At 41.8% G+C, this 25,324-nt stretch overlaps 2 protein-coding genes across 2 annotated transcripts in view; one reads left to right on the top strand and one right to left on the bottom strand.

Moving 5' to 3' along the window:
- hectd4 (HECT domain containing E3 ubiquitin protein ligase 4) overlaps nucleotides 1-16,452 on the top strand; it is a 36,555-nt gene extending 20,103 nt beyond the window's left edge. Inside the window, exons 39-76 of the mRNA XM_086173736.1 lie at nucleotides 107-309; nucleotides 488-623; nucleotides 772-954; nucleotides 1,090-1,254; nucleotides 1,355-1,524; nucleotides 1,629-1,744; nucleotides 1,844-1,947; nucleotides 2,735-2,896; nucleotides 3,038-3,186; nucleotides 3,290-3,369; nucleotides 3,743-3,906; nucleotides 4,008-4,245; nucleotides 4,393-4,529; nucleotides 4,614-4,740; nucleotides 5,257-5,394; nucleotides 5,541-5,677; nucleotides 5,758-5,918; nucleotides 6,010-6,191; nucleotides 6,287-6,492; nucleotides 6,573-6,703; nucleotides 6,836-7,041; nucleotides 7,155-7,334; nucleotides 7,652-9,051; nucleotides 9,149-9,356; nucleotides 9,446-9,669; nucleotides 9,819-9,964; nucleotides 10,071-10,174; nucleotides 10,630-10,753; nucleotides 11,746-11,936; nucleotides 12,160-12,306; nucleotides 12,595-12,714; nucleotides 12,807-12,962; nucleotides 13,054-13,157; nucleotides 13,291-13,512; nucleotides 13,601-13,767; nucleotides 13,872-14,067; nucleotides 14,741-14,963; nucleotides 15,457-16,452. Of these exons, the coding sequence (XP_086029862.1) occupies nucleotides 107-309; nucleotides 488-623; nucleotides 772-954; nucleotides 1,090-1,254; nucleotides 1,355-1,524; nucleotides 1,629-1,744; nucleotides 1,844-1,947; nucleotides 2,735-2,896; nucleotides 3,038-3,186; nucleotides 3,290-3,369; nucleotides 3,743-3,906; nucleotides 4,008-4,245; nucleotides 4,393-4,529; nucleotides 4,614-4,740; nucleotides 5,257-5,394; nucleotides 5,541-5,677; nucleotides 5,758-5,918; nucleotides 6,010-6,191; nucleotides 6,287-6,492; nucleotides 6,573-6,703; nucleotides 6,836-7,041; nucleotides 7,155-7,334; nucleotides 7,652-9,051; nucleotides 9,149-9,356; nucleotides 9,446-9,669; nucleotides 9,819-9,964; nucleotides 10,071-10,174; nucleotides 10,630-10,753; nucleotides 11,746-11,936; nucleotides 12,160-12,306; nucleotides 12,595-12,714; nucleotides 12,807-12,962; nucleotides 13,054-13,157; nucleotides 13,291-13,512; nucleotides 13,601-13,767; nucleotides 13,872-14,067; nucleotides 14,741-14,963; nucleotides 15,457-15,593 (7,344 nt within the window). The 3' untranslated portion in view covers nucleotides 15,594-16,452. The remainder of the gene's footprint in view (nucleotides 1-106; nucleotides 310-487; nucleotides 624-771; nucleotides 955-1,089; nucleotides 1,255-1,354; nucleotides 1,525-1,628; nucleotides 1,745-1,843; nucleotides 1,948-2,734; nucleotides 2,897-3,037; nucleotides 3,187-3,289; nucleotides 3,370-3,742; nucleotides 3,907-4,007; nucleotides 4,246-4,392; nucleotides 4,530-4,613; nucleotides 4,741-5,256; nucleotides 5,395-5,540; nucleotides 5,678-5,757; nucleotides 5,919-6,009; nucleotides 6,192-6,286; nucleotides 6,493-6,572; nucleotides 6,704-6,835; nucleotides 7,042-7,154; nucleotides 7,335-7,651; nucleotides 9,052-9,148; nucleotides 9,357-9,445; nucleotides 9,670-9,818; nucleotides 9,965-10,070; nucleotides 10,175-10,629; nucleotides 10,754-11,745; nucleotides 11,937-12,159; nucleotides 12,307-12,594; nucleotides 12,715-12,806; nucleotides 12,963-13,053; nucleotides 13,158-13,290; nucleotides 13,513-13,600; nucleotides 13,768-13,871; nucleotides 14,068-14,740; nucleotides 14,964-15,456) is intronic.
- A 3,399-nt stretch (nucleotides 16,453-19,851) lies between these two features.
- LOC147218599 (L-serine dehydratase/L-threonine deaminase-like) lies at nucleotides 19,852-21,969 on the bottom strand. Its single transcript, XM_086174030.1, has 7 exons — nucleotides 21,565-21,969; nucleotides 21,433-21,472; nucleotides 21,212-21,351; nucleotides 20,991-21,082; nucleotides 20,599-20,826; nucleotides 20,384-20,508; nucleotides 19,852-20,297 (listed from the first exon to the last, which is right to left on the bottom strand). The coding sequence occupies exons 1-7, from the start codon at nucleotides 21,715-21,717 to the stop codon at nucleotides 20,104-20,106; spliced, it is 972 nt and encodes a 323-aa protein (XP_086030156.1). The 5' UTR covers nucleotides 21,718-21,969; the 3' UTR covers nucleotides 19,852-20,103.
- Nucleotides 21,970-25,324: the final 3,355 nt, after the last annotated feature.

Here is a 25,324-nt window from a genome sequence, read left to right as displayed (position 1 = left end):
CGTAATAGGGATAAAGAAATCTAAATATAATTTCTCCGAAATTCAAAGTTGTGAATGAACAATAGAATACCATGGCCTCTGTTGACATGTTTACAAATCTACATAGAGTGGAAGCTGTGAAGTAATAACAGAGGAAGCATCAGCTGCCCTAAGGAAAGCAAACAAGTGGGCCCAGTCTGGTCTGATTGTAAGTGTTGGTCCTCCTGTGGAGACCCTGAGCCAAGAGACACCAGGGGGCATCACAACTGGGGACAAGAAGAAAACTGCTCAAATGTCTGTTTGTCGGGACAGAAATTCTGAGTTGGCAAGGTAAATAAATACAAAATGATTCGTAAGATGAGTTTTACAAAGTTGCACTGAACATTTGTGAATTTATTAATGTGAATAGATAGGTCATCAATCAATATTTAAGCTAAATACATAAGTAACATTCGTCTTGGTTATGATTACAACTGTAACATCTGTCTACAAATCTTGCCTCGAACAGGTCGGATCCCGTCAGGCCATTCATCAGTGGCCATGTTGCCAACAGTATGGCTGCTGAAGTTATTGCCCTTCTGCATAGCTTGCTCACTGCCCCCGAATCCAACACTGCTCAGATTTGGACTAGCACTGCTGAAAAAGTAACCTACTGTCTACTATCACTACAACTAGAAATGCAAATTGATGTAATCTGTATTTAATACATTTGCAATTCTTTGTATTTTGAATGATATGTATTTAATATGTATGTATTTCTTTTGTAACTGTTTGCTTCATGTTTTACACTAGGTGCTTTCCCGGGCACTGATGTTCATTCCTCAGCTGGGGAAGTATGCTGAGAGTATTTTGGAAAGTGGGAGCAGCAGTGGCAGAAAACTTGCCAAGCTCCAGGCCATTGGCCGACAGGCAGTTGCTGCACTATGTGCCCTCGGGGGCTTCAAAGAAACAATTAAGATTGGCTCTGAGGTCCAGGTTTGTAAAGGGAGCCAAGACAATGACTTTTCTGTTGACGTATTTCATGAGTTAACTTACATCCTTGACCAGATTAACTGTGCCTTTGTTCTCTGAATTCCCTGCAATGTTGAATATTATATGTCTGCACTGTAGGTGGTGGGTAAAGGTGTGCTGGGCAGTGTGGGAATTGTAATGTCCATCAATGAGCAGGAGGGCATTGCAACAGTTAAATTCCCCTCCTGTGAGTATAGGCGAGCTTGCAGAGCCTCTGACATCCTTACCATACCAATATCACGCCTGTGCACACCCAGATCTGAGGTAAGAACTTCAGAGACAGCCTTCCTTCAATTCACCCCTATTGTCTAAATCTAACTTGCCACCCTTTTTTTTTTTTTTTTTGCTTTCCCCCCTCACCCAGGCACTCCCTCTGTTCAAGCTCTCAATCACCGAAAAGGTGGTGCAAGCAGTGCAGTCGATGCTTCTTCCACAGGAGGGCAGTCTTTCCATTCACACTTCTCTACCAGCTACAGGTGATGGATCCAGCCCAGTAATGGCTGCAGTTCGTTTGTTGGCTGAAATACGAACCAGGTGAGAAACCATTGGTGAAGGAAAAGATCTTGTTCTTATCAGAGTCCTGATCTTAAACACATGTACAAATGCATGATAATGCATTATATGATGATTTTTTTCAGGGCATGCTTAGTTATGGCTCAACTTCTTGAGGATAGCTCCTTCTGTGAGGAGTTTATCCAGCAATGTCCTGCAGCTGTTGAAGTGCTCAACCTTGTTGCTCAAGAATGTAGTCCTGGTGAGAAAACAAAGGGATATGTAAAACTATTTTAAAAACACAAATTGCTGTATGTCATAAAATGCTGAGTGAACCTGTGCCTTGTCTTCTCCTGTATAGGCGAGCGTTTAGGAATGGTTGAAGCCCAGTGTGAAAGAGTGAGAATGCTTTACCGGGACTGCGCTCGCCCACCACCGCCACCTCTGCAGACTGACAGACGTCAGGTAGTTCACCAAGAATTCTCAAATTCAAAACGGAGATTTTGTTGTTGTCGCAATATACCAGCATCTCAGACTGGCTAATCTGACCCAACTGCCACATCTCTGTTGATTGGTTACAGAAGAAAATACACATTTATAATAGTCAACAAAAATACTTATTGCTCATCTGTTACAAATCAGACAACAGTGAGCACCACATTCAATACAGTCTCTCCAAGTTTAATATGTGCATTTTCACAGCCTGACACACACAACACTTTTAAGAGATATAAATGAATGCCCTGAACACAGGGCATGTTAGCTTTTACACATTCTGATTAAACAAATGGGATAGCAAGCACTGCTCCCTCTAAGCCGCGCATTTTTCGCAATCGTGCACTGCTCCAGCGTTCCTTGCGCACAGCAACGCTAAACTGTAAATAAATTAAACACATTTATTTTATTTTATTTACAGTTCAGCGTGGATTTTATTTTATCCGCAGCATAGATTTGCTGTCCGTGGAGAACGCTGGAGCAGTGCGCGATTGTGCAAATGCGCAGCTTCAAGGGAACGGTGATAGCAAATCTGTATCATGCTATCAGGCAAAACACCCCAACATCAGCTGGTCTTGTCTTGTCTTGTCCTTGGCATATTATGTGAGAATCAGGCTGTTACCTCAGAAATGATATGGTATATCATGTAATTAGTATGGCAGTAGGCTGAGTACAATTGAGAGAAGGTTGAGACACTTGTTTCATGGCACAAAAATATTTCTCATTAGAGTATCCTTTCTTGTGCTTTCCTCACCAGCCCAAGGAGATTACTTGGTGTCCGTCACGAGTGTTTCCTCCAGTTCGTGCCTGCATGTTCTCATCCCGGTTGACATCTGTCACTTTTTTAGCTGATCCTAGTGCAGGAGGAGGGCTGCCAAGGGGCACCTTTATCTATGCTACCTCTCCTGTACCAGTTCAGGTGAATAAATCATTCTTGAATCAACTCCAGAATTAATAATTGCTATTTTAGGGTGTTTGAATAAATGTTGAGATGAGATGAGGTCAGAGTTGCACTGAACTAAGTGCCTGATGACATTGGTTTTTGTCTTTGTCTCTGAAGGCCCCGTCTTTTTACTGGGAGATAGAGATTGTCTCCTATGGAGACTCAGAGGAAGATAGTGGCCCAGTTGTGTCCTTTGGATTTGCCACTGAAGCAGAGAAGAGAGATGGAGCATGGACCAACCCTGTTGGCACCTGTCTTTTTCACAAGTATTTTCAACTCTTGTCTAGACATATAGGATATTGAAGACTTATCTTGGTTATCTGATCCCATTGTTCTGTCACTGTTTGTTTGCCTTCATATTTCTTACAGTAATGGTAGAGCTGTGCATTATAACGGTTCCAGTCTGCTCCAGTGGAAGAGTGTCAGGCTTGATGTGGCTCTACTTCCAGGTGAAAATGGAAACATTTTCTGTTTTCCCGAAATAAACTTTAATTTAGCCATTCTTGAACAATTTTACAGTAATTCTTAATGATTTGCTAGCAGAATCAGAGCATAGCAGTATCTAAGTCAAGGTTCAGGTCATCCAGGTCATGGTTAAGTCTTGTCAAAATCTTTTTGGAGTAACTGGACTTCAATTTGACTTGAAGAGATTCAAGTACAGTTGCCACATTTTTTTGACAATAATCTAGGTTCAAAGGGTGCAAACTTCACCTTACTTGAGAAGTTGTCGCCCAAACTTTCATTGATGGTCACTGATGTAAATTCGTATCACAAATTAGAATTAAAGTGAGTGGATTAAATATGGATTAAATCCTAACACAGGTGACATTGCTGGAATTGGATGGGAGCGTTCTGAGGGCACTCCTCCACCGCCTGGTCAGGCCCCTAAGGGCCGTGTCTACTTTACATACTGTGGACAGCGGCTCAGCCCCTTCCTTGAAGATGTTGCTGGTGGAATGTGGCCTCTTGTACACATTCAAAAGAAGGTAGGTCTCGCGGTTATGTGCTCTGTATTTTTACTATTTTCATATATTCGAATATTTCTTTGTTGCTGTATTAACATTATTTTTCTATTCTTTTATTGGAGAATGCAAAGATACGTGCCAACTTTGGAAGCCATGCATTTGCGTTTGCAGAAGGACAAGCACACAGGAATGCTGCAGACTTATGTGTGGACCTTGCAGAAGAAATAAGTGCAAATTTTGAAGCACTCCCCTTTGCTATGGCCTCAGACAGTGATAATGATGCAGGTGCTAGTGTTACCTCTGATTCTGGATCCCATGGACCACCATGTAGGATTGCAGCTGTTGCGGTTGTTCAGCAACGTATGTCCATCACCATAATATTTTGTGCTATGTTAAAACATTTGTCGTTTACCCTACACTTGAAATGCTGTACTCTGATACTCTCAGAAGTGTTTTATTTGTGTTGATAAATTAGTTAAAACTGTTATTCCTCTTGTGTTGCTACAGAATACAACAGTGATCTGTCATGCCATTACAAAGTGGAGTTGAGCTATGAGAACCTAGTCACTTCTGGGCCTGACCCACATCCACCACCTATTGCAGATGATGAAAGTGATGATGAGGATGATGATGATGTCCCACGAGTGAGTATTTACTTTTGAATATGCAAGCAGGGAAAAATAATTTGTGCTTTGAATTGAAACTAAGTGTATTTTATTTGGATTTAGGAGGACCATTATGCCCTGCTGGTAAAGGCCTGGGAGACCAAAGTTTTCCCTACCATTCGTAGACGATTCCGCAATGAAGCTGAGAGAAAATCTGGCCTGGACCAAATCAAAGGAGCCCTGCAGCTGGGTGAAGATAAAATAAATGTTTTTTAATGTGTCATACAGGTTTTTTTCTAACCTGATAAATCATCAGGGGAAACGGTTGCACACAGAGACCTATAGTCAGAAGGTTTTGTAAAATAATTGTCTTTGTTATAATTAGAAGTGCAACAGAAACGTAATTAAAATAGGTTACTGCCACCTCAGAAAGCTCTTGGAATCTATCACATCATAAATAGACAAGTAAGGAATTTATCAAAAGCTAGAAACCTGTGGGTAAAAGAACTTTATCCATTCCACATTTGCTCCACTTTCAGAATCCACTATTCATCTAGAATTTTTTCTGTGATGGTGCCTAAATATGTGCTTCCTCTTCAGCGTAGGATGAAGACAGTTAAATAAAATTCAAAATTATTGATACCTCACATATCGCATGAAATTAAGACATAAATTCTACTGAACTTAATCCACACTGAGCCTGATTATTTTTAATGTTAAGTTGATTTAAGTTGAGGGACAATAACAACAACAACAACCTCAACAGGTATGGTTGACATCGCAAGACAGACTGTGGAGTTCTTGTATGAAGAGAATGGTGGAATTCCTCGTGACCTCTACCTCCCTACAATTGAGGATATCAAAGATGAAGCCAACAAGTTCACCATTGACAAAGTTCGCAAAGGTAACTTTCATCACCATACCTTTGACTAAGATTTGTCATAATACTTTGAAGTACAAAAAAAAAAGATATTTAATCCTAAACAATATAGTTTGGTATATCTCTGCTATAATTCCAATCATCTAAACATTCTCTGCCTATTCAATCAGGCTTGACTGTGGTGATCCGCTGTCCAGACAGTAACAACACCAGCAGCACAACAGGGGGCACAGCCCTGCCCAAGTTTGCCATTCGAGGCATGTTGAAGACTTTTGGTTTGCATGGTGTGGTGCTAGACGTAGACTCTGTAAGTACAGTGCTTTATATACATGAGGAGATATTAAATTGATAAATTCTTGACTCGAGTTGTTGTGTGGGTTTATACAGGTGAATGAGTTAGTTCAGGTTGAGACTTACCTTCGAAGTGAAGGTGTGTTGGTGAGGTACTGGTATCCTATTGAGATGCTGGAGCGCCCGCCTGCTGGATCCAGACGCACTGCTGCTAATGGCTTGGTCTCCTTAGACAGTAGCAACATTCAGATCCACAGGTAACAGAAGCTGTGACATACTTGAGGATAAACATTATTACATTCATTTAGTTCTCAAAGCCATATAATATTTTTCATTGCCTTTGTTTAGGGAACTACTTCGCTGTGAGAGTGCACTGGCTCGATTGTACTGCCGGATGGCCCTGCTCAATATTTTCGCCCCTAAAAATCCCCATACCTTCACTCGTCTCTTTCACATACCTGCCATTCGTGACATCACTTTGGAGCATTTGCAGCTTCTGTCGAATCAGCTCTTGGCTCCACCCCTCCCAGGTGAGTGTAAATGTGATGTCCTGAAGCTTTTGCCAAGTGAACATTGATTCTGCCTGTTAGCATGATAACTGAATGCTCTTGTTTTCCTCTGGTAGATGGCACTATCAGCTCTAGTTCTATCCTACTGGCCCAGTCTGTGCTTCACAATCTCCAGGGCCAAAGCTGTTCACCCACAGACCTGTTCTACCAGGGCAATGCGCAGCCCATCAGAGAGTGGCTCACTGTGGCCATCACCCGTGCCTTGCATCAAGGAGAGGAAAGCCTACTGGAGCTAACAAAACAAATTTGCTGCTTCCTCCAGGTTAGGTCTAACAATCCATGTCATTTGATAAGCTGTGTCTGAGAACATGCTTAGATGGTAAACTTGTTTCCTTTTTACAGAATACACCAGAGCAGTTTTCATCTGAGGAATTTCCAATAACAGAGTCTAAGGTTAGCATGGATGTCAGCTTTCCAGGTGCTGCATTTGTGATTGTGTCCTGCAAGGAGAGCCAGCTGGGTTGCCGCAAAGAGTATGTTCAATTGATTTCATTCATTCATTTAATTTGGCTTTTTATACACTTAGCCCTGTCTCTTTCTGTCTAAATCTCACATTATGTTCAACCTCCTCCCTGTCTTCCTTGTTCTACCTTGTTCTATATTAGCTCAAGCTTGTATAAAGCTCCCTGGGCACGAGTCATGGTGTATGGCCAAGGTCATAAAGTGCGAAGAAATGGACAGCTCAATCTAATGGAGGCTGTATGTTATCCTCTGGATGCCTCACCTACCAACACAGGCCTTACCCCTCCTCCCACCACCAACCAATACCCATCTGTAATAATTCCGACAGATAAGGTGCACATCAAACTTGGTAAGTGTTAAATTAACATAAAGTTTTCCTTGTAGATTGTTCCCATCTTTTTGTAAATAACTTGTTAATTGTGTAGTATAATTGCATTTCCTATAAAATTGTCTCGATTTTAGGAGTGTCACCCCCTCCTGGTACTGCACTAGTGCTGCATTCTTTGCCGTTGGAGTTCCCTCTGGCCATGGCATTTGCTGAGCAGCTGTTGACATGGAAACTGGGAGAGAATCGTGAACGATCAGAAGATGAGCTAGACACAGTACCCTCATCCGTGCTGCTTCAGGTGGTAGAACTGCTTGGTAGGTATCACAAGTTATGTTAACACATTTAGAATTACTTATCCCAAAGTGATGGGAAGACAAAATAGTTCTTGGTCATTCAAGACCCATGTCGAATGATATTGTTAAAATAAACTTTTGTTTAACTTCTCCTAACTCTACCATGCCATTAAAGGGATTCCTATTTGGGAATAATCATTTCCATTTTAAAATTTCACTTCTAGCATGTTGATAATTTGTAAGTTCAAACACTTAATCACAGGATTTTTTTAAAGCTTGCATTAGGAATTACACTATGCATTTCAATATTTCTGTGTTCTTCCCATTTTTTCTTGAAGGCGGTTTGATCTGGACAACTGATCTATCCCCTTCTATCAAAGAACTCATCTTTCACTTGTTGGCTGAGCTTTTACGCAAGATTCACCATTTGGAACAGCGCAAAAGTCCAACTGGTCTGTCCAGCTCCATTGCTCTTCTTCTCAACCCCTGCCTTGCAGTATTAATGGCTCTGCAGACTGAACTCCGAAAGCTCTACGATCGAGAGACTCAGGGATGGAGTGCAGGAGGTGCAGGAGCAGCTGGGTCTTCATCTGGGGGAATCACTTTGGCTCTGGGAGCTGAACAGAGCCGGTTCTCCACCTACTTCCATGCTCTAATGGAGGTGTGTCTCGCTGTCACGGAGGTGACTCTTCCACTCAATGTTGGAGGCTCAGCAGTTGGAGCCCTGTCCTCCACGAGCGCACCGAACCTCAGTGACTCGTCTTCGTCTTCTTCATCATCCCCGGGCCAGACACCCCAGAGCCCTAGCCTTCTGTCAAAACGAAAGAAGGTGAAGATGAAGCGTGAGCGAGCAGCCGCTGCAGTTGCGGCAGCGGTCTCTGGAAAAAGAGGAAGTGGCGGAGCACGTCTATCAGAGAGTGACAGCGCCCTGCTCAACATAGCAGGTAGTAAGCCCGAGGACATGCTGTGGTTTCACCGTTGCCTCACGCTCCTCATGATCCTTCGACATCTTGCCAATAAAGATCCCCAGGGTCTGAGTGTGACCAGTGATGCAGTAACAGACGCCTGCCAAGCCTTGGTGGGTCCCACTGCCCACAGCCGCCTATTGGTGCTCTCAGGGATCCCAACGCACCTTGATGAGGCAGTGGTACGAAATGCTATCCGCAGGGCATGCAATGCCCACGGAGGACTCTTCAAAGATGAGGTTTTCATTCCTCTGCAAGAAGAGGACCCCAAGAAACCTAAACCTGGAGCTGGAGTTTCTAGCCCTCAGGATAGTAAATTGGCCACTGAACCAGAACGCCCCTTCCCCAATAATGGAGCCCCTGAGAGTCCTGACAGCTCCAGCAGTGTAACTCCAGCAATGAGTGTGAGTGCTTCGGCTTCTACCAGCCAGACATCCATCTGTAGTTCCTCTCAGGGAGTCTCCCGCACTGCCAGTGAACTTTCTGTGGACCAGGAGGGTGTGGCTGCTCCACCATCTGCACATGCAGCCACAGCATCTGCTGTCGCATACCCCCAGCAGGGGTCTCAGGATCCCCAAACTGTCTCTAGTCAGGAGAGTCTGGATACCTCCCTGTGTAGTACAGGAAGTCTCGGGAGTCTGGGCAGCCTCGGGGAACCAGTCGACAGCGGAGAGACTCCATCAGTGTCAGATGGAGGCTCTGTGCACACAGTCACATCACAGGAAAGCAATGCACTGATAGCCCGGACCATCAAGGGCTATGCCGTTATTGAGGTGGGTCAAAAAAAAATTGTTTTCATATAGCCAGGCTTTCTCAAGTTTATTTTTTGCTATGTGTTCTGCAATATGGTCTTTGTTTTGGTTATTACAGGTTCGGTCTCGAGCCAAAGTGGAAAAAATCCGTGCCAGTTTATTTAATAGCAGCGACCTAATTGGCTTGTCCAGTCTAGAGGGTGAAGAGGAACTGATGGAGTTGACAAATGAGGAAATCCTCACAGCTTCTAGTGTGAACCAAAGCCTATTTGACACACAGGGCAGCTCTGCTCTGGAAGACTATTTTCTGGACAAGTCAGTTAGAGGTTTGTATTTCATTTTTATTTTGATATCCTCTGGTTTTGTGCATTTTGCAAGTATTTCATTGATAGTTTTCAATTCTTCACATTTCAAGGCGACAAGCTTGTTCCTGGAGCACGAGATGTCCTCACAGATATATTCAAGAGCTGTGTGCACTCAGAGCAGATGCTCAGCCTCACACCAGCCAAGCCAATAAAAGTATCTGACATTTACCTCAGCAAAGAGCAAATAAACTCTCAGACTCCAGGTAACCTGCTGCATACTTTCTTCACCAATGTTCGCCCCCCCAAGAAATTGCTTGAGGACCAACTGACTCAGGTACATGAAGCTTAACCATGGAATTCCCCTATACATATTTATCAAACACTGTGCCCATTATTGTAAACATTTTGGTATATAATCCATATTTTGCAGACCTGCATCATTCATTTTATATGTTCATATCTGGTGAAACTGTTTGTGTCCAGATATTGAGGAAATATGGCACTCCTAAGCCCAATAAGAACAAGTACAGTAAGGCAGGAAAAGAACAACACCAAGGCAAGGTTGTGAGCACCAAGAGGCCCATTACTAAACCACCCACCAAGGAAAAATCTGTGCTAAACAGTGTCAGGTAAACCTTTTGCATCAACTAAAAAAAATTCCACGCATATGTTTGGTTACATTTTTATCTAAATCTAACAACTGAACAAAAGTCGCCAACCATTTGCCTCTGTTAGGACTGCACTAAGTGAGAAGAAGACAGTCCTAAAGCCTAAATCTCCAGAAAAATCCAGGCCTGATGAAAAAGATGTGGAAAAATCTCCTGCTAAAAAAACTGAAGGTTGGTTAGTAGTCAGACAGGTGAATTACCAAGGTTGCACAATGTGCATTACATTACACTACTTTTTTGGTGTTTCAGAGTGAGTGGGGAAACCAAAATCCAAAACTAAACATTAATGTCTTAATGTTGAAGCCAGTAAGATTTTATACAAAATAAATTGATGTATGCACAAATTACCATACTCCATGGGATATTTCCCCTTGGAATAGATTAAAGTAAAATGAACAAATTATTTGATATTTGTTGATGACTTAAATAGCATTAATGAATATAAATAACCAGAGAACTCTAATAATGAGTTATTGTAAAAAAAGATAAAAAGACTCATCTCTTCTTTGTCTTATGTGAAACTGAATTAAAATGTAAAGACTAAACTTAAATTTAATTAATATTCATGTGTTAGTCTTTGCTGCAGAATCTGCAACAGTACCCACATACTTGTTTTTTTTTCCCAGTCCCAGAGGAGAAGTATCTTACACTGGAGGGCTTCCATAAATTTGCTGTTGACCGAGCCAAGCAGGACATACGCAGTGTCTGGAGGGCAATTTTAGCTTGTGGTTTTGACCTTCATTTTGAAAGGTGAGACTAACCTCCAGTAACAAGATGTCACACACCACACTACTTTTACAGTCAGTACAAATACTATCACACAACCACACTGAGCAGTTTATACATATCTGTTCAATTTGTAACCTCTCTCTAATATGGCTGCATGTGTCATATGTACGTAAGATGTGAACCTGAAGATCTGTTCTCTGAAACAAAAAAAGCCCCCTGGCTGAATTTCTTTTTCCATTATTAAATCAGTTGTATGTTGACCATGGGACACCATAAATCACATCCCTTAGCCACTACAACGCACAGCACATGGTAACAACATCCATAACCAGGGCATATTCAGACTGGGAGATGGAGTAGAATTCCAATTTGACAAGGTACTCGGGGCCTCATTCATGTTGGCTCAGTTCTTCTGTGCTGCTCTGGTTGGACACTGTGCTAGCATGTTGGGGAGAGATATACGTTTCATGAATCCAGTTGAACAAAACATGTCATAGGACGTGTTTTGCTGGCAGACACCTCCACCTAATTCTGAGGTATTTGGCAACTAAATTTGATCAAAACACTAGTGTTCTCAGTAGGAACAAAAAAGGATTCCTGGTGTGAGTTCTTACATAAACACACCAAACTCAACTGAATTTGGTTCTATTCAGGATTAAATTATGGATTTTACAACATGTTTTATTGTACAAATTATAAAACATTTCATTAAGGGGAGTGGAGCAGTTTCAACTTGTGGTTTGGATACCTGGTTATATTTTATGTAGAAATATGTCAAAATATAGTCAGTAGTGCAATTCTACACATTGAATGTTTTTTTTTTTTTTTTTTACATTTTCTGTTAAAATGTTTTTCCACATGTTGTACTTGTGCATGTCTTATTTCCTGCTTCATGATGCAGTTGGTATCTCACCTGCAATTTATTTTTTTCTATTGGATTTACCCATTTGTACCAATTTAGAAATTGACATACACATTTCTTTTTATTTTCCATCACTGTGCCTTGGCCATAGATGCACTTGCATAGATACTCGTCATGCCCAGAAGGCCAGCAGGAAATGGAGTTTGGAAATGGACGTAGCCTTGGTCCAATACATCAACAGGTTGTGTCGTCACCTGGCTATCACACCAGCCAGATTACATCCCCATGAGGTCTACCTGGATCCCGGTGATACTGCTGATCCCCGGGTGGCCTGTTTGCTCAGTCAGTAAACTACTTGTGTGTTAAACACTGTCTGGGGTGCAATCCATGTTTTTCACAAAATCAACAGCGGCACTATTACTCAAATATTATGAACTCATTCAGTTTCTTTAAATGCTTACTTACATTCAAGTCTGACTGTAATTAGTTTTTGCATCTCCCTTACATTTTAAGTACATAGACTCGCTCAGCTGTAACAATATTAACTGTTCTATTTGTGTTGAAGATGTGCCTGTGGAGAGCCTGCGCCTACGTTTTGCTCTGCTGCAGTCCCTCAACAACACTTTGGAGAGTTTCTTCCTGCCACTGGTGGAGTTAAGACAGACCCTAACCTATCAGAACAGCATTGCGGCATTGCTACATGAAGCCAAAGGTAAGTCAAGACCTAGACTCTGATCTAGCATCTGCAAGGAACAAAACCAACTTGATGCATGGGCTGGTTTACAGGGGGATGGCTCCATAAACATTTCCGCAAATATGAGACATGTGCGATACTTGGTCATGTACATTTTTTGATGGTCATGTGTGTGAATTTTGGATCTTCTTTTTTTCCCCTCCACATTTTCAATTGACTAGTCAAGTCATGGAGATCGCACTCCATTCACCTGAGACCTCAGATTTTGAAACTCAACCAGTTTTTTTCTGTTGTCTGTCGTTCCAGGCCTTGTTTTTTATGACACTAAGGTTACCGTAATGAACAGGGTTCTGAATGCCACAGTACAGCGTACAGCTGACCATGCTGCTCCAGAAATTACACTGGACCCTCTTGAAATCGTGGGAGGTAGCTGCAAGCCTTCTTTTGCTCACCCCAGTTCGTTTGACATTTACTGGATGTTTGTAAGCGTTCTCTTTTGGACTGCTATTGTTCTGCAGGTGAGATTAGATCATTGGAGAACACATACTTCTGCCAGGCAGCTCGCCAGCTATCTTGCATACCCTCGTCTCAGCTTTGTGTGAAATTAGCCAGCGGAGGAGACCCGACCTATGCTTTCAACATCCGCTTTACTGGAGAGGAAGTTCATGGCACAAGTTAGAATTTCTTCTTTCCACCTTGTCAAGCTCTGTCAGTGATATCCATTTTTCAGTGCTGACTGTATCTTGTACAAATGTATTTGTCCAGGTGGCTCCTTTAGACACTTCCTATGGCAGGTGTGTAAGGAGTTACAGAGTTCTGCTCTTTCCCTGCTTCTGCCTTGTCCCAGTGCTGCGGCCAGCCGTAACAAGGTAAAGTTTATTTAATATAAGACCCTTTTTGTAACTTTGTTCTTTAAAAAGACATACATAACTGTTCTTGATCTAGCCTGATGCTGTCTGAACTCTTAATACTTTTGCTTTGTTTTGTTTTTTTCTTACACAGGGGAAATACATTTTGACTCCTTGTCCTATCAGCTATGCAGAGGAATGGTTGCTGCACTTCTTTGGCCAGCTCCTTGGCATTGCTATCCGAGCAGATGTGCCACTTCCTTTGGACCTCCTGAGCTCCTTTTGGAAGGGGCTGGTGGGCGAATCCCTTGATCCAGAGCAGGACCTGCAAGATGCAGATATGCTAACCTACAATTATGTCAAAAAGTTTGAGAATGTATGGAACAGTGTCTTTTTCTTACTTTTCAAGTTACCTCGCAGTCAATCTTTTACCATAACTTTGCCTCTATTATTTGAACCTGCAGGTGAATGATGAGACAGAGCTGGAGACTCTCTGTGCTGAGATATCCTCTCAACACCATTCGGGAGAAAGCCCAGATTCCCCTAGCCGGCCCTGTTGCACTTTCACCTACATCACAATGGCAGGCGAGGAAGTGGAGCTTTGTCAAGGAGGTCGCCACATTAGTGTCAGGTAAAGGGAACCTGCCAAGGTCATTCAAGCTGTAGAAGTCTTCATTCCTTCAATTCTGATGTCTTTATCTGAAATGTATTCTGTCTGTCTCTGTGTCTGCTAAGCTGGGAAAATAAGAATGTTTATGCACGGGCAGTTAGAGACTTACGAATGAGGGAGCTGCAGAACGTGGAGTGCATGGCAGCAGTGCGTGCAGGACTGGGCTCCATCATTCCCCTGCAACTGCTCACCATGCTCAGTCCACTAGAGGTGGAGCTGCGCACCTGTGGCTTGCCTTACATCAATCTAGAGTTCCTCAAGGTAAAGTGTGCATTTGTTTGAAAATTAACAGTTTGAAACGGTCCGCTTATATACAGACACTTTGTCTGATACAGTGAAACTAGATAGGATAGGACATCATATCACTGTTCCCTCTAAGCCGTGTGTTTGCGCAATCGCGCAGAGCTCCAGCCTTCTCCACGCACAGCAAATCTATGCTGCGCACAAAATAAAATCCAAGCTAAACTGTAAATGAAATTAATGTTTTTAATTTATTTGCAGTTCAGCTCTGTTGTGTGCGGGGAACGCTGCAGCAGTGCGCAAATGCGCGGCATAGAGGGAACAGTGTAGGACATTATTGATCCCTTAGCGAAATTGTGGTTCCTGCAGCATAACACAGTACAGTACACACAGATCAAAGTCAAAATCGACTATAAAAATCTAAAAGATTGGAAAAAGTCCTGGAGGAAAAGGGGCTGGATAGTATTAACGCACTTGAGAAATCCAGAAAAGGGGTTCCTCACTCTGCCCTTCCATTTATTCCCCCCTCTAATTCCCCTCAAACTGGAGGAAACTTGATGAAATGAAGCAGGTGTAATCATTTAAAACTTTTGGTTGTACAATGTTTCAAAAGTTCTAAAATGAATCCATTTTCATTCCTGAGCATTAAATCACAGAATTGTTTAAAGGTTATTTTTGCCCTGTTTTTCTGTAGGCTCACACTATGTATCAGGTGGGTCTGATGGAGACAGACCAGCACATAGAGTTCTTCTGGACAGCACTGGAGATGTTCACTCAAGAGGAACTCTGTAAATTTATCAAGTTTGCCTGCAACCAGGAGCGCATCCCCTTTACCTGCCCTTGCAAGGATGGGGGTCCCGACACTGCCCACGTTCCTCCTTACCCAATGAAGATCGCCCCTCCTGATGGAGCGGCAGGTAATGGATTTCAAAAGTTCAGCAGGGTATTGATTGTTATCTCTGCCTGATGTTCATGGTGTCGTTTGCGCTACAAGCTCCCAATGGACCTGAGCTCATCAAAGACATTCATCCTTCTAATCAAACTGCTTGCATGCTTTCAGTCGTTAAATAATTTTGTGTAATGTTGACATAATCTAAAGATTCCTTGTAGACAGAGATATAGACAGAACATTTGTCAGGAATCCTTTAGCAAAGAGGTGAACCATCTGCACTTGTTTTAGTTTTCTTGGTTTGAGTTTAAAAACAGTTGGATAATGTGTCACTGCAGATAAGATAGTTGGGTTTTGGATTTATAACCTTGACAGGCTTTTATCATTGGTACTCTTTGGGTCCAGAATTAACTCTTCTGCCTCCCTTACTTCCATAGGACAACATTTGAAATGAGCAATATGGTATATGAGGGAAATGTATTGAATAACAATCTTTACTGTTTTGTCTGACTGCTCCCCAGGTCAACCAGACTCACGCTACATTCGCGTGGAAACCTGTATGTTTATGGTCAAACTGCCCCAGTATACCTCTTTGGATGTGATGCTGGAGAAACTGCGTTACGCCATCCACTATCGTGAGGATCCACTCAGTGGCTAAAACTTGACAACCCGGCTTTTCCCAACATGCTGACCTGCCCACTCCTTTGAACACCTGCTTGTCTTGACCTGCAGAGTCCAGGATACACAGCCGCTTTCTGCTCCTCCGCTCCATTAAAACTACATTTGTTTGATTTTTCTGGCTTATTAGCCTTTGCATGGTCACCTCTGCTTTTTTTACCACAGTTTACAAATGTTGTGAATATATTTAACAAATGTTTTTGGCATTCAGGGAAGATAATCAGAACCAGGTCAAACACTGCTTATGAGCATTCGTTCTGGCTGCACTGAGTATGAAGATAACAGTAGATCACAGTAAAACATTTACAACACTGGTACAATTTTGTTCTTTTCCCCTTACCTTGAACAGAGTTACAAAATTCAGTGAATATGAAATATTAGGATGTTCTGATACACGTCAAATTACTACTCACTGAAATATTGTTGCAAAAGCATTTTAGTATTAACAAAATATTCTGATGTTTTTCAAGCTGTGGACAACTTCCCATTGCATGTAGGTGGGGATAATTGATGGGGACAAAAGGATACAGCACTTGCCTCATGTATTTAGAGAAAATCCTGTGAGACACAGGATTTTGAACAACAAAGTTAAGCAAAGCAACAGTCTGACAGACTAACAACATGGTAGAATAGATCATTATGGTTGTAGATCCTTATGCTTTGTCTTTTTGTTGGCAGCAAAACAAACTAGCTGCTAAAAACTGGAGGTGGACTAAAGTTGTTTAAAAAAAAAAAAACAGGAAAATGAAGTACCATCTTGTATAAGTCAGAAGGAACTTGTGAATTATGATGGTAGTTTTTCTTCATATTGAGGCACAGGAAATGCGAAACTGCTATAATGATATGTCCAATGTCCTGAGGACAAAAACAAACTCAAACACAGCTTTAGTCACAACTATGGTGCTGTTTCTCTAATTGTTAGTCTGCCTTCCTGTTGTTCATTGGATAATTCGGTGTCCAACTGAGAAACCACAGCTACATTTCATCACAGTTGCCCATAATCATTCGATTCAGCTCAACTTGCTTTAGTTCTATTCAGCCGCCATTCACGTTGGTCCAAACGGTCACTTTAAATATGAACTTCTGCAAGACGCAGTCTGGACCGGTCGTTCTCATTCATGGGAAGTCAGTAAATTAGACACAACCAGTGTGACTTTGCCCAAGGAGCAGTCTGTGAAGGCTTTGCCTAAAGTGTCGCACCCCAGTTTGTTTTCACAATTTGGACTTGTGCAGTTCATTTACACTGTTTATAAAATTATCATCCTGGTTGAGAGGACTGAATTTGCCATGTACAATGGAGCAGTTAAATGTTTAGCTGTCCTCCTTCATAATTGGACCAATCACAGTATTTTTTGTTCCTATCAAACATTCCAACACACATTTAAGGGGAACAAGACCACAGATTGACCAATACCGAAACAGTCCTGTGAATTGGAAGAAATTGAGAGCTTGGCTTGACTGAGCAAATCTATCTGTGGTCTTAAGTCGTGGGACTATTAAATGCTGTGAAGGCTTTATCGAAACTCTCTTAATGTTAAACCTAGCTGCCTCCCTCTCTCCTCTCTGCAGGGAAGGCATTCTAAAACATGCCTTTGTGACACTGACTCAGGGGAGGGGATGGAATAAAATGATTTTCGTTAATATCAGACATTTGGAGGTTAAGTCCTTTCCAAAACAGAAAAACACTCACAGAAAAAGAAGATGCTACCTTTTATGACCACATCAGTGATCAAGTCTGTGTGATAAGGTGTGGTGAAGGATTTTGATGCCCTTCTCAGTAATAGTCACCTGTATAAAAAGAAAAGATCAACTGTTAATGGACAGACTATCTTATGCCTACAAAGACAGTGCATTTTATCAGAGACTCTGAAGAAAAGGTATTTTAAGTCATGTAAAAAAAAATCATTAGATGTTTTAATATATGAAATAGCTCTTTGGTTATCCATTGTCTAAGTAGCAGCAGGGAAGCTGATAAGAGAGGCCTGCGTACTTGCATACTTACTTTTCAGGTTTGTAAAACCTGTGCTTTTTAGGCAGGAGGGAGGTAACGCTTCCTTGAGCTGCTCTCTTACTTGTGTGCTACTGCTACTGAATGTGACACCCTGCCCCCATCTCCTCCCCACCACTGCTCCTTTACATACATATTCTATCATCAATCATGCATTAATCAGGGTAGAGGCGGCAGATAATCCTGATTTCTGCTTTTTATTTATAGTTTGTTTCTGTGGGGGGGGGTTATTTATTTTTTCTTCTTCTGTTTTATTTTATCCATAACCAAATGTTTAGCTGTATAAAAAATGGAATAGGAAAAGTGTAAATAAACTGCAGTTTTTATTGATTGCTTATTCACTTCACCTTAATTACATATATATATATCTATATATATATAGATATATATAGATATATATCTATATATATATATATTATTTTTTTTTAGTTTGTTTGTTTGTTTTCGTTTTTTTGGTTTGCACTATTCTTCCAAGAAAAGATTCAAAAATGAGCAAACTACGTGATGTCTGTTGGATATCCAGTTTGTTGTGTTGTATTTTTTAATCAATTTTTTGGAAATAACCTGTAATCTATCACCTTTGTCTTGTACTCAGATGGATTCAAGTTCTACTCATGGTGAAACATGTTTCTTGTGTGAGTAAAATTGCCATTTTACTTGATAGAACTGAAAAACAACAGAACTCATATTTGACACATAATGGATGATTGAAATGCTTACAACTTTGGTTTTGATTTTTGATGGAAAATATATCGCTGCTAACAGGGATGCTCTCTATTCTAGTTCCTCCTCTATAAGGAATTGGATAAGGTTATCAAAAGGATATATCCATAAGAAGAGTTGTTGCGATAAAATGTGTGCTGTACATTTACTTGATATTTATTACAATTATTTATGGTTGCATTAACTTAACTTTTACTGTCTTACCTCTGCGCATTGGAAATTTAACATATCTAAAAAGGATTATACAGATGTAAAGAATCAGATGGCATTTGAAATTTCTGTGTCACAATAAAGAAATGTCTTCATGTACAAATACTTTCTCCATTTTTATGTCTTCCTCACATGTAGACCATGACAATAAGGTGCAGATGTTAATATTCAGATGAAAAACATGTTGCATAATCAAATGTTTTGTCCTAAATCGGGTCACTCTTGACTCCACATTGGGTGGTAGGCATGTGTGTAACACATCTTTTCCGACAGTCGGCCCAAAGCATGATGGATGATGCCTGAGAAGCATTCTTTGTCTCCTTGTTCTTGCTTTTTATGCAAGGTCCCTGTGACACACAGTCACAGGGTTACATCACTTCTTCCTGTGAACCAGACACGTATTCAAAGCAGCATGTGCTGGACCAGGCCAGTTCTAGCTGGATCACATTCACACCCTTCACAGCCTCAGCGTGTCCTTTCAGCTCTGTTAATTGCTGTGATGGGCACTTCATATTTCAATTTAAAAGATTTTCTGTGGTCCCTCTTGTCATGCTGAATCCTTAAATACGGTCAGTGTATAATACTAAAAGTTCTGCTGCTGTATGTGATACAAACAGTAAACCTGTAGGAATTCAAGGAACTTCTCAAACATGTTGGCATGCGTGTTCAATAGAACTGTTATTTATTCGCGGCTGTCCCCCCTCTGTGTGACATGAGGGTTCACGAGCCCCGTTTAATGGCCCCCAGACCAATAGACACCCAACAAGCCTGCCACATCCCTCACACGTCAGCCTGCTGAAGGCTGAGCTCCTAAACGTATTCAAAGACGTATCTGCTTTTACTGAGACATACCACTGACCCACAAACGCTGTCTCCAGTGAACCTAATGTCGTCTACAGCTGTGAGGTCATTTGACTTGACTGAAATTAAGTCCTGTGCAACCAAGTCAGGTCTTGTGTGCAAACAGGCTGTCTGCTGGATTTCTTGAGATTTTATTTAAAATGACTCCTTAATGAGAGGAATTCGTCTCTCAGCTTTGTACTCCCTATGATTGAATCACACGGGAGAGCCTGCAGTTCTTCTGTTGGCTGGTGCTTTTTGTACAGCATGTGACCTATATGTATGTATGTGTACGTTTGTTTACGCATGTGAATGTACAGTATGTGACATATATGCCATACTGTATATACAATGCATTCTGGGGTGCACAAATTAAGTCACAATTACCAAGCGATAGAAATTACTCTTCAGGTACAATATTGAAAAACACAATTTATTTGTTTTGAAATACATTTTTCGTGTTTAAAAATGTGAGGAAAAAAAATAGCCAGTTAAATAGAGGTTTTTAATATTCTAAATGTTCGATCGACTAAGCTACTATCAGCGAAGCAAGAAAAATACTATATATTTACAAGATAGTTAATCGACCTTGCAGTTAACCGTTTGCAAGAGAGTGCCACTGGAATGATTTGGTTTATGGAGTGTCTGGGACTGAGACCAGATGACGGAGGAGAAGACAAAAGGCCAACGAGACCCGAGGTCAACCGTGCTACATGATATCAAGTTGTTTTTTCAACCTCCTCAGCTGCTCCATGCTGATGTTATTGCCGCCACACACCACAACAACCACAGGGCCGAGGCACTTGGCCAGTTTCCCTTCTTCCTGTAGCTTCTTGATGATGTTGCTATACACGGCTGCGAGGGCTGCACCACAGGCGGGCTCCACCAGCACCTTCTCATCATCTGAATGAGAGGAAGCCAAAAGACATCAGCCTCATAAACCCCTTTGTTACACTGTGGGAATGTCTTCAGTCGCACATAACACTCACCAACAAAGCGTTCCACCGCTTTTACCGCCTCCTGGTCTGATACGATTTCGGAGAAAACCGTGTGCTCATCTACCAGTTTGAGAGTCTGTGCGGAGACCCTGGTGAGGCCCAGTGTGGTCGCAACACTGGGGAAAAGAACAATGTCAATGGCGGAGAACGACCTTCGGAAGCAGAATCTTATTTGAGTGCGGTCACACTCATAAGTGACCTTTTACCTTGTAATTTCTGGTAAAGTGATAAGTTCTCCTGCCTTCATGGCAGCATTGAGACTGTGTGCCCCTAAGGTTTCCATAGCTACAATAGGTACATCTGCCCAGTCTGCACGACGCAGTCCCTCCACCACTCCGTTCAGCAGGCCTCCGCCACCCACCGACAGCACTATGGCTCCTGGTTTCTCCGCCATGTCTTCCTCCAGCTCCTTCACTAAAGATGTGTGACCTTCCCTGGAAAATAATCAGCAATAAACTGTGAGGACATTTACTTTGTCAAACCAAAGATGTTACTGATCGTTGCTCGCGGTAACAGAGGTATCCTGCAATGTCTTCTGCATTTGCAATGTTTTCTCCATTTTGTAAACCGCCGCTTGTGAAAGGCGAGTTAGACTCACCAGATGAGAGGGTCATCGAACGGAGAGATGAAGATCCAGCCGGGGTTGTTGGCTACAAGCTGCTGTCCATATTCAATGCTTTCATTCAGAGCCTGAGAAAGAGGAGACAGTGAAACGGTTCAGTTGGATTAGTATTCCGGCTTAAAATTCTCCTCACAATGTCCATTGAAAAACACAACTGCACTACGCAGGGTGGGATTGGGTGAGTCACGCTGACTAACCTTTCCATGGATGATCACTTGAGCACCTTCGTCCTTCAGTCTCTCCACCGTTGGGTTCGGCGTGACGCTTGGGACAACGATGGTGGCGGGAACCCTCAGCTGACGGGCGGAGTAAGCCGCCGCCATTCCGGCGTTCCCCCCTGTCACGGACAAATAAGTCGGGGATCAAGAACTGAGAAACCGGAGCGAGGTTGTAAGGTGAATTTCGCTTTACTGCGCACCTGAGCAGCAGACAAACCGCTCACATCCTCGCTCTGCCCACTGGGAAAAATAAAAAGGGCGCACAGGTCAATGCGACAAGTCGCCGAAGAAGAACCGACCCACAAGGCTGCCATCCCAGAGCGGAGACTCACACATTTGCAGAGATGCCCGATCCCACGTATCTTGAAGGAACCCGTCGGCTGAGAACAGTCCAGCTTGAGGTAAACGGGGGTCCCTGCTATTTTGGTAAGAGGGAGGCTCTGTCTCACCGGAGTGGCCACATGAAGAGGCTGCTGGGTCTTCATGTCTCTGTGGAGCAGCTTTGCATCAAATCACCAATGATCGCATCTTTCATTCCATGTGGACTTTCAAGAAAATGGGAAAAAAGACTGAAATATTTGGATTTTACTTACCAGCTCTGTTAAGATGACAGCTAATCACAGGTATGATGTAATGTAGTATTTCCTTTGCATGTAAAGTGCATATATACCTACTTGTGGCGTGGGCTCGGCAGAGGAGGCCCCGTTTTCGACCAATCAGCGTTTGGCATTCTTCCACTGCCACGCCTCGCCCCCACGGACCGTGACGACAATTCCGACTGAGGATGAATGAAATTCCTCTTTATAATATTATTCCTCAGACAGGCTGCAAATCTGGTTCCTCCTGGAGGTCTTCTTTATCTCCGTGAAACCTGTGAGACTGGAGGGAGAGCGATGCGCATAAAAACAAACAGTTTGTTTTTGTTTTTCTTCATGACTGCGTTATAAGGACGCTGTATCTTATCGTATGCACGCTGGGGAAGAAATAGTGTTTTAAAAAAAAAAAAAAATTTTTGTTATAACCTTTCTTACATAATCCCAAGCCCCTTCGAGCCCCCCTTGACATTTTTACACGCCGTTCCCTCCGTGCGTGTTGTGCGTGTTGTCCCCTCTAAAGGAGGTGCTGCAGCCGCGGCTGCCATTACCAAAAGAGTAGACACTATTTTGGCTCGGATCGTCCACTACCAAAAGGAGTCTCCGACAGAAGCTGCAGCCCGACGGCTCAAACCTGAATGATCCGGCGCGGATGACCGTGGTGGAGGCTTTTTTAAAAAACAGGTGGCTCAGTGGAAACTCTGGTTATAAAAATGCAGCCACCAGGCCTTTTACAGAGAGGCGGTGATGTGTATAGGCGCTTTTCAAAGTCATTTAATCCATCCTTTTGTGAAAAATGGTGAAAAGGGGGGGATTTTTTTTTTTATGTTGGAATATTTTTTTCAAACAGGATATGTAGAGTTGTAAAAAAATAAATATATCCCATTTGGTTGCACATATCAGCAGTCCTCTGGATGGAACTGTGCACAACAGTGTGCATTTGTAGGCCTCCTAAATGTAAACAAACATTCAGTTATTTAATCCATCCTTTTGTGAAAAATGGCAAAAGTGCAGATTTTTTTTAATGTTTGAATATTTTTTCAAACAGGATATGTAGAGTTGTAAAAAAAAAATAAAAAATCCAAATTTGGTTTCACACATAAACAGTCCACTGGATGGAACTGTGCACAACAGTGTGCATTCGTAGGCCTCCTAAATGTAAACAACCATTTAGTTATTTAATCCATCCTTTCGTGAAAAATGGCGAAAAGGGGGATTTTTTTTAATGTTTGAATATTTTTTTGAACAGGATATCTAGAGCTGTAAAAAAAAAAAAAATCTCAATTTGGTTTCATATATCAGCAGTCCTCTGGATGGAACCGTGCACAACAGTGTGCATTTGTAGGCCTCCTAAATGTAAACAAACATTCAGTTATTTAATCCATCCTTTTGTGAAAAATGGCAAAAGTGGAGATTTTTTTTAAAGTTTGAATATTTTTTCAAACAGGATATGTAGAGTTGTAAAAAAAAAAAAATCCAAATTTGGTTTCACACATAAACAGTCCACTGGATGGAACTGTGCACAACAGTGTGCATTCGTAGGCCTCCTAAATGTAAACAACCATTTAGTTATTTAATCCATCCTTTCGTGAAAAATGTCAAAAAGGGGGATGTTTTTTTTATCTTTGAATATTTTTCTTAAACAGGATATGTGGAGTTGTAAAGAAAAAAAAAATCGCAATTTGGTTTCATATATCAGCAGTCTTCTGGATGGAACTGTGCACAACAGTGTGCATTCGTGGGCCCCCTAAATGTAAACAAACATTTAGGGGGATTTATTTTATTTTATTATTTTTTTAAATATTTGAATATTTTTTTCAAACAGGATATGTAGAGATGTAAAAAAAAAAAAAAAAAAAAAATCCCAATTTGGTTTCACAAATTAGCAGTCCTCTGGATGGAACTGTGCACAACAGTGTGCATTTGTAGGGCCTCCTAAATGTAAACGAACATAAATATGCTCCAAGCGTCACCAATATTTCCACAGTGGGTTGGATTGGTTTTACTCTTCGAATCCAAATATTGAAGTTAATAACACACTGAAGATGGAAAAAGTAAATATAATTTAAAACAGAATGATCATAGACTCTACTTTATTTTACAGTTGTTATTTGAATACATTATTTGGCTCATAAACGGAAAAACACTAGCATCTGTTAAAGGTTTTGCCAAATCTAACTGAAAACACGTGAAGATTAAAGATGGGAAAAGTCACAGTTTAAACACGGAGGCAAAATTTAAATGTGCCATGGCATTACTGTCTCTTGAAGCACTGTCTGAAGAATGAACATAAACGAGAGGAACCAAACCAAAACGCTAAATGTTTAATGTGGAGCAACTGCAAATTCCAGAAAATCTACAGCAGCCATTTAGCTGCAGAGCAATGATGAGCTTGAAGCGCCGGCCTCCTTCTGCTCCAGCTCTGTAAATTGCACATATGTCCGGAGGTTTTTCCCATTCTGAGGAGACATAAAGTTTGGATCTGTCCCGGACAACCTACTGTCATCAGTTCTTTTCAAATGAGAACTGAAATGGCCCCTGAGGGGCTTCGCTGCCTAAGACGCCTTCGGTCACTGACTGCAGTAGCAGAGTTGTGCTGAAAATTCTTGCTTGGCTTGCTCTAATTCATCACTTTAATGCATTTGGAGAAAGCTGAACGTTATTCAGGACCAGAGAGCACAGACATGCCTCCGTCCGAGGTACAACTGCCGGCACGGACGATGTGGCCACTATCACGTCAAAGACACATGTCTATATTTAAACTTAACTTTGCAAAAGGGCACTTCACAAAGGAAATGGTGCACTTCAATCGCTGGCATTGTGAAGTATAGGCGTCTGCATCCCAGCGAAGTGTGGAACATTAGTACACTTGCTATTCACTTGATAGTATTGCATAGACTAATTTTCCTCATTTCATTTAACCCTCGTGCGATCTTAAAATTGTGTTTACTCCCCTTGTCCTACGGGTCAAAAATGACCCGTAAGACAATCTTTGTACCCTAGTGGTGTACAGCCCACATGGAAACATAAACAAAAAAGAAGTCTCGCTTTTTCTAATTATGGGGTCTCTTTAGGAAAAGTCATAAAATTTCAAGCTGGAAAAAAATAGGTTAAGGTGTTTTTTCTACAGCTAAACATGGTAGTGGGTCACTTTTGACCCGCAAGACAACAGACTCACAGTTACATTTGAACATAGATCCAAGATGGCAAGGGGTCCTTGTATAAGAACTTATACAACTTATACAGTTGACAAGCGGCATCACCATGGTAATATTTTACTGCAATTGAATTCTCAGGGCAGGCTCCGATTAGCTCGTTGGACTGACATTGGGACATTTTTGTGACGACTATCGCCGCTCGGCCCGTAAAGGATGGTTAGGGTGTCGGCAACTTTTCTGTTATCCTTCGCGTGTGGGTTTGTCCTCCACTATGAGACTTCAGTTGGGACACGCCATCAAATTCACGGGCACATCTTGGAAAATTACACGGGCTTGCTTGT

The sequence above is a fragment of the Fistularia commersonii genome, chromosome 26 (assembly GCF_037954325.1).
Source record: "Fistularia commersonii isolate RoL2024-O1a breed Wild chromosome 26, RoL_Fcom_v1.0, whole genome shotgun sequence".
NCBI classification, from domain to species: domain Eukaryota; kingdom Metazoa; phylum Chordata; class Actinopteri; order Syngnathiformes; family Fistulariidae; genus Fistularia; species Fistularia commersonii.
Note: the sequence above shows the minus strand (reverse complement) of the source record. Positions and strands in the feature narration are given on the sequence as shown.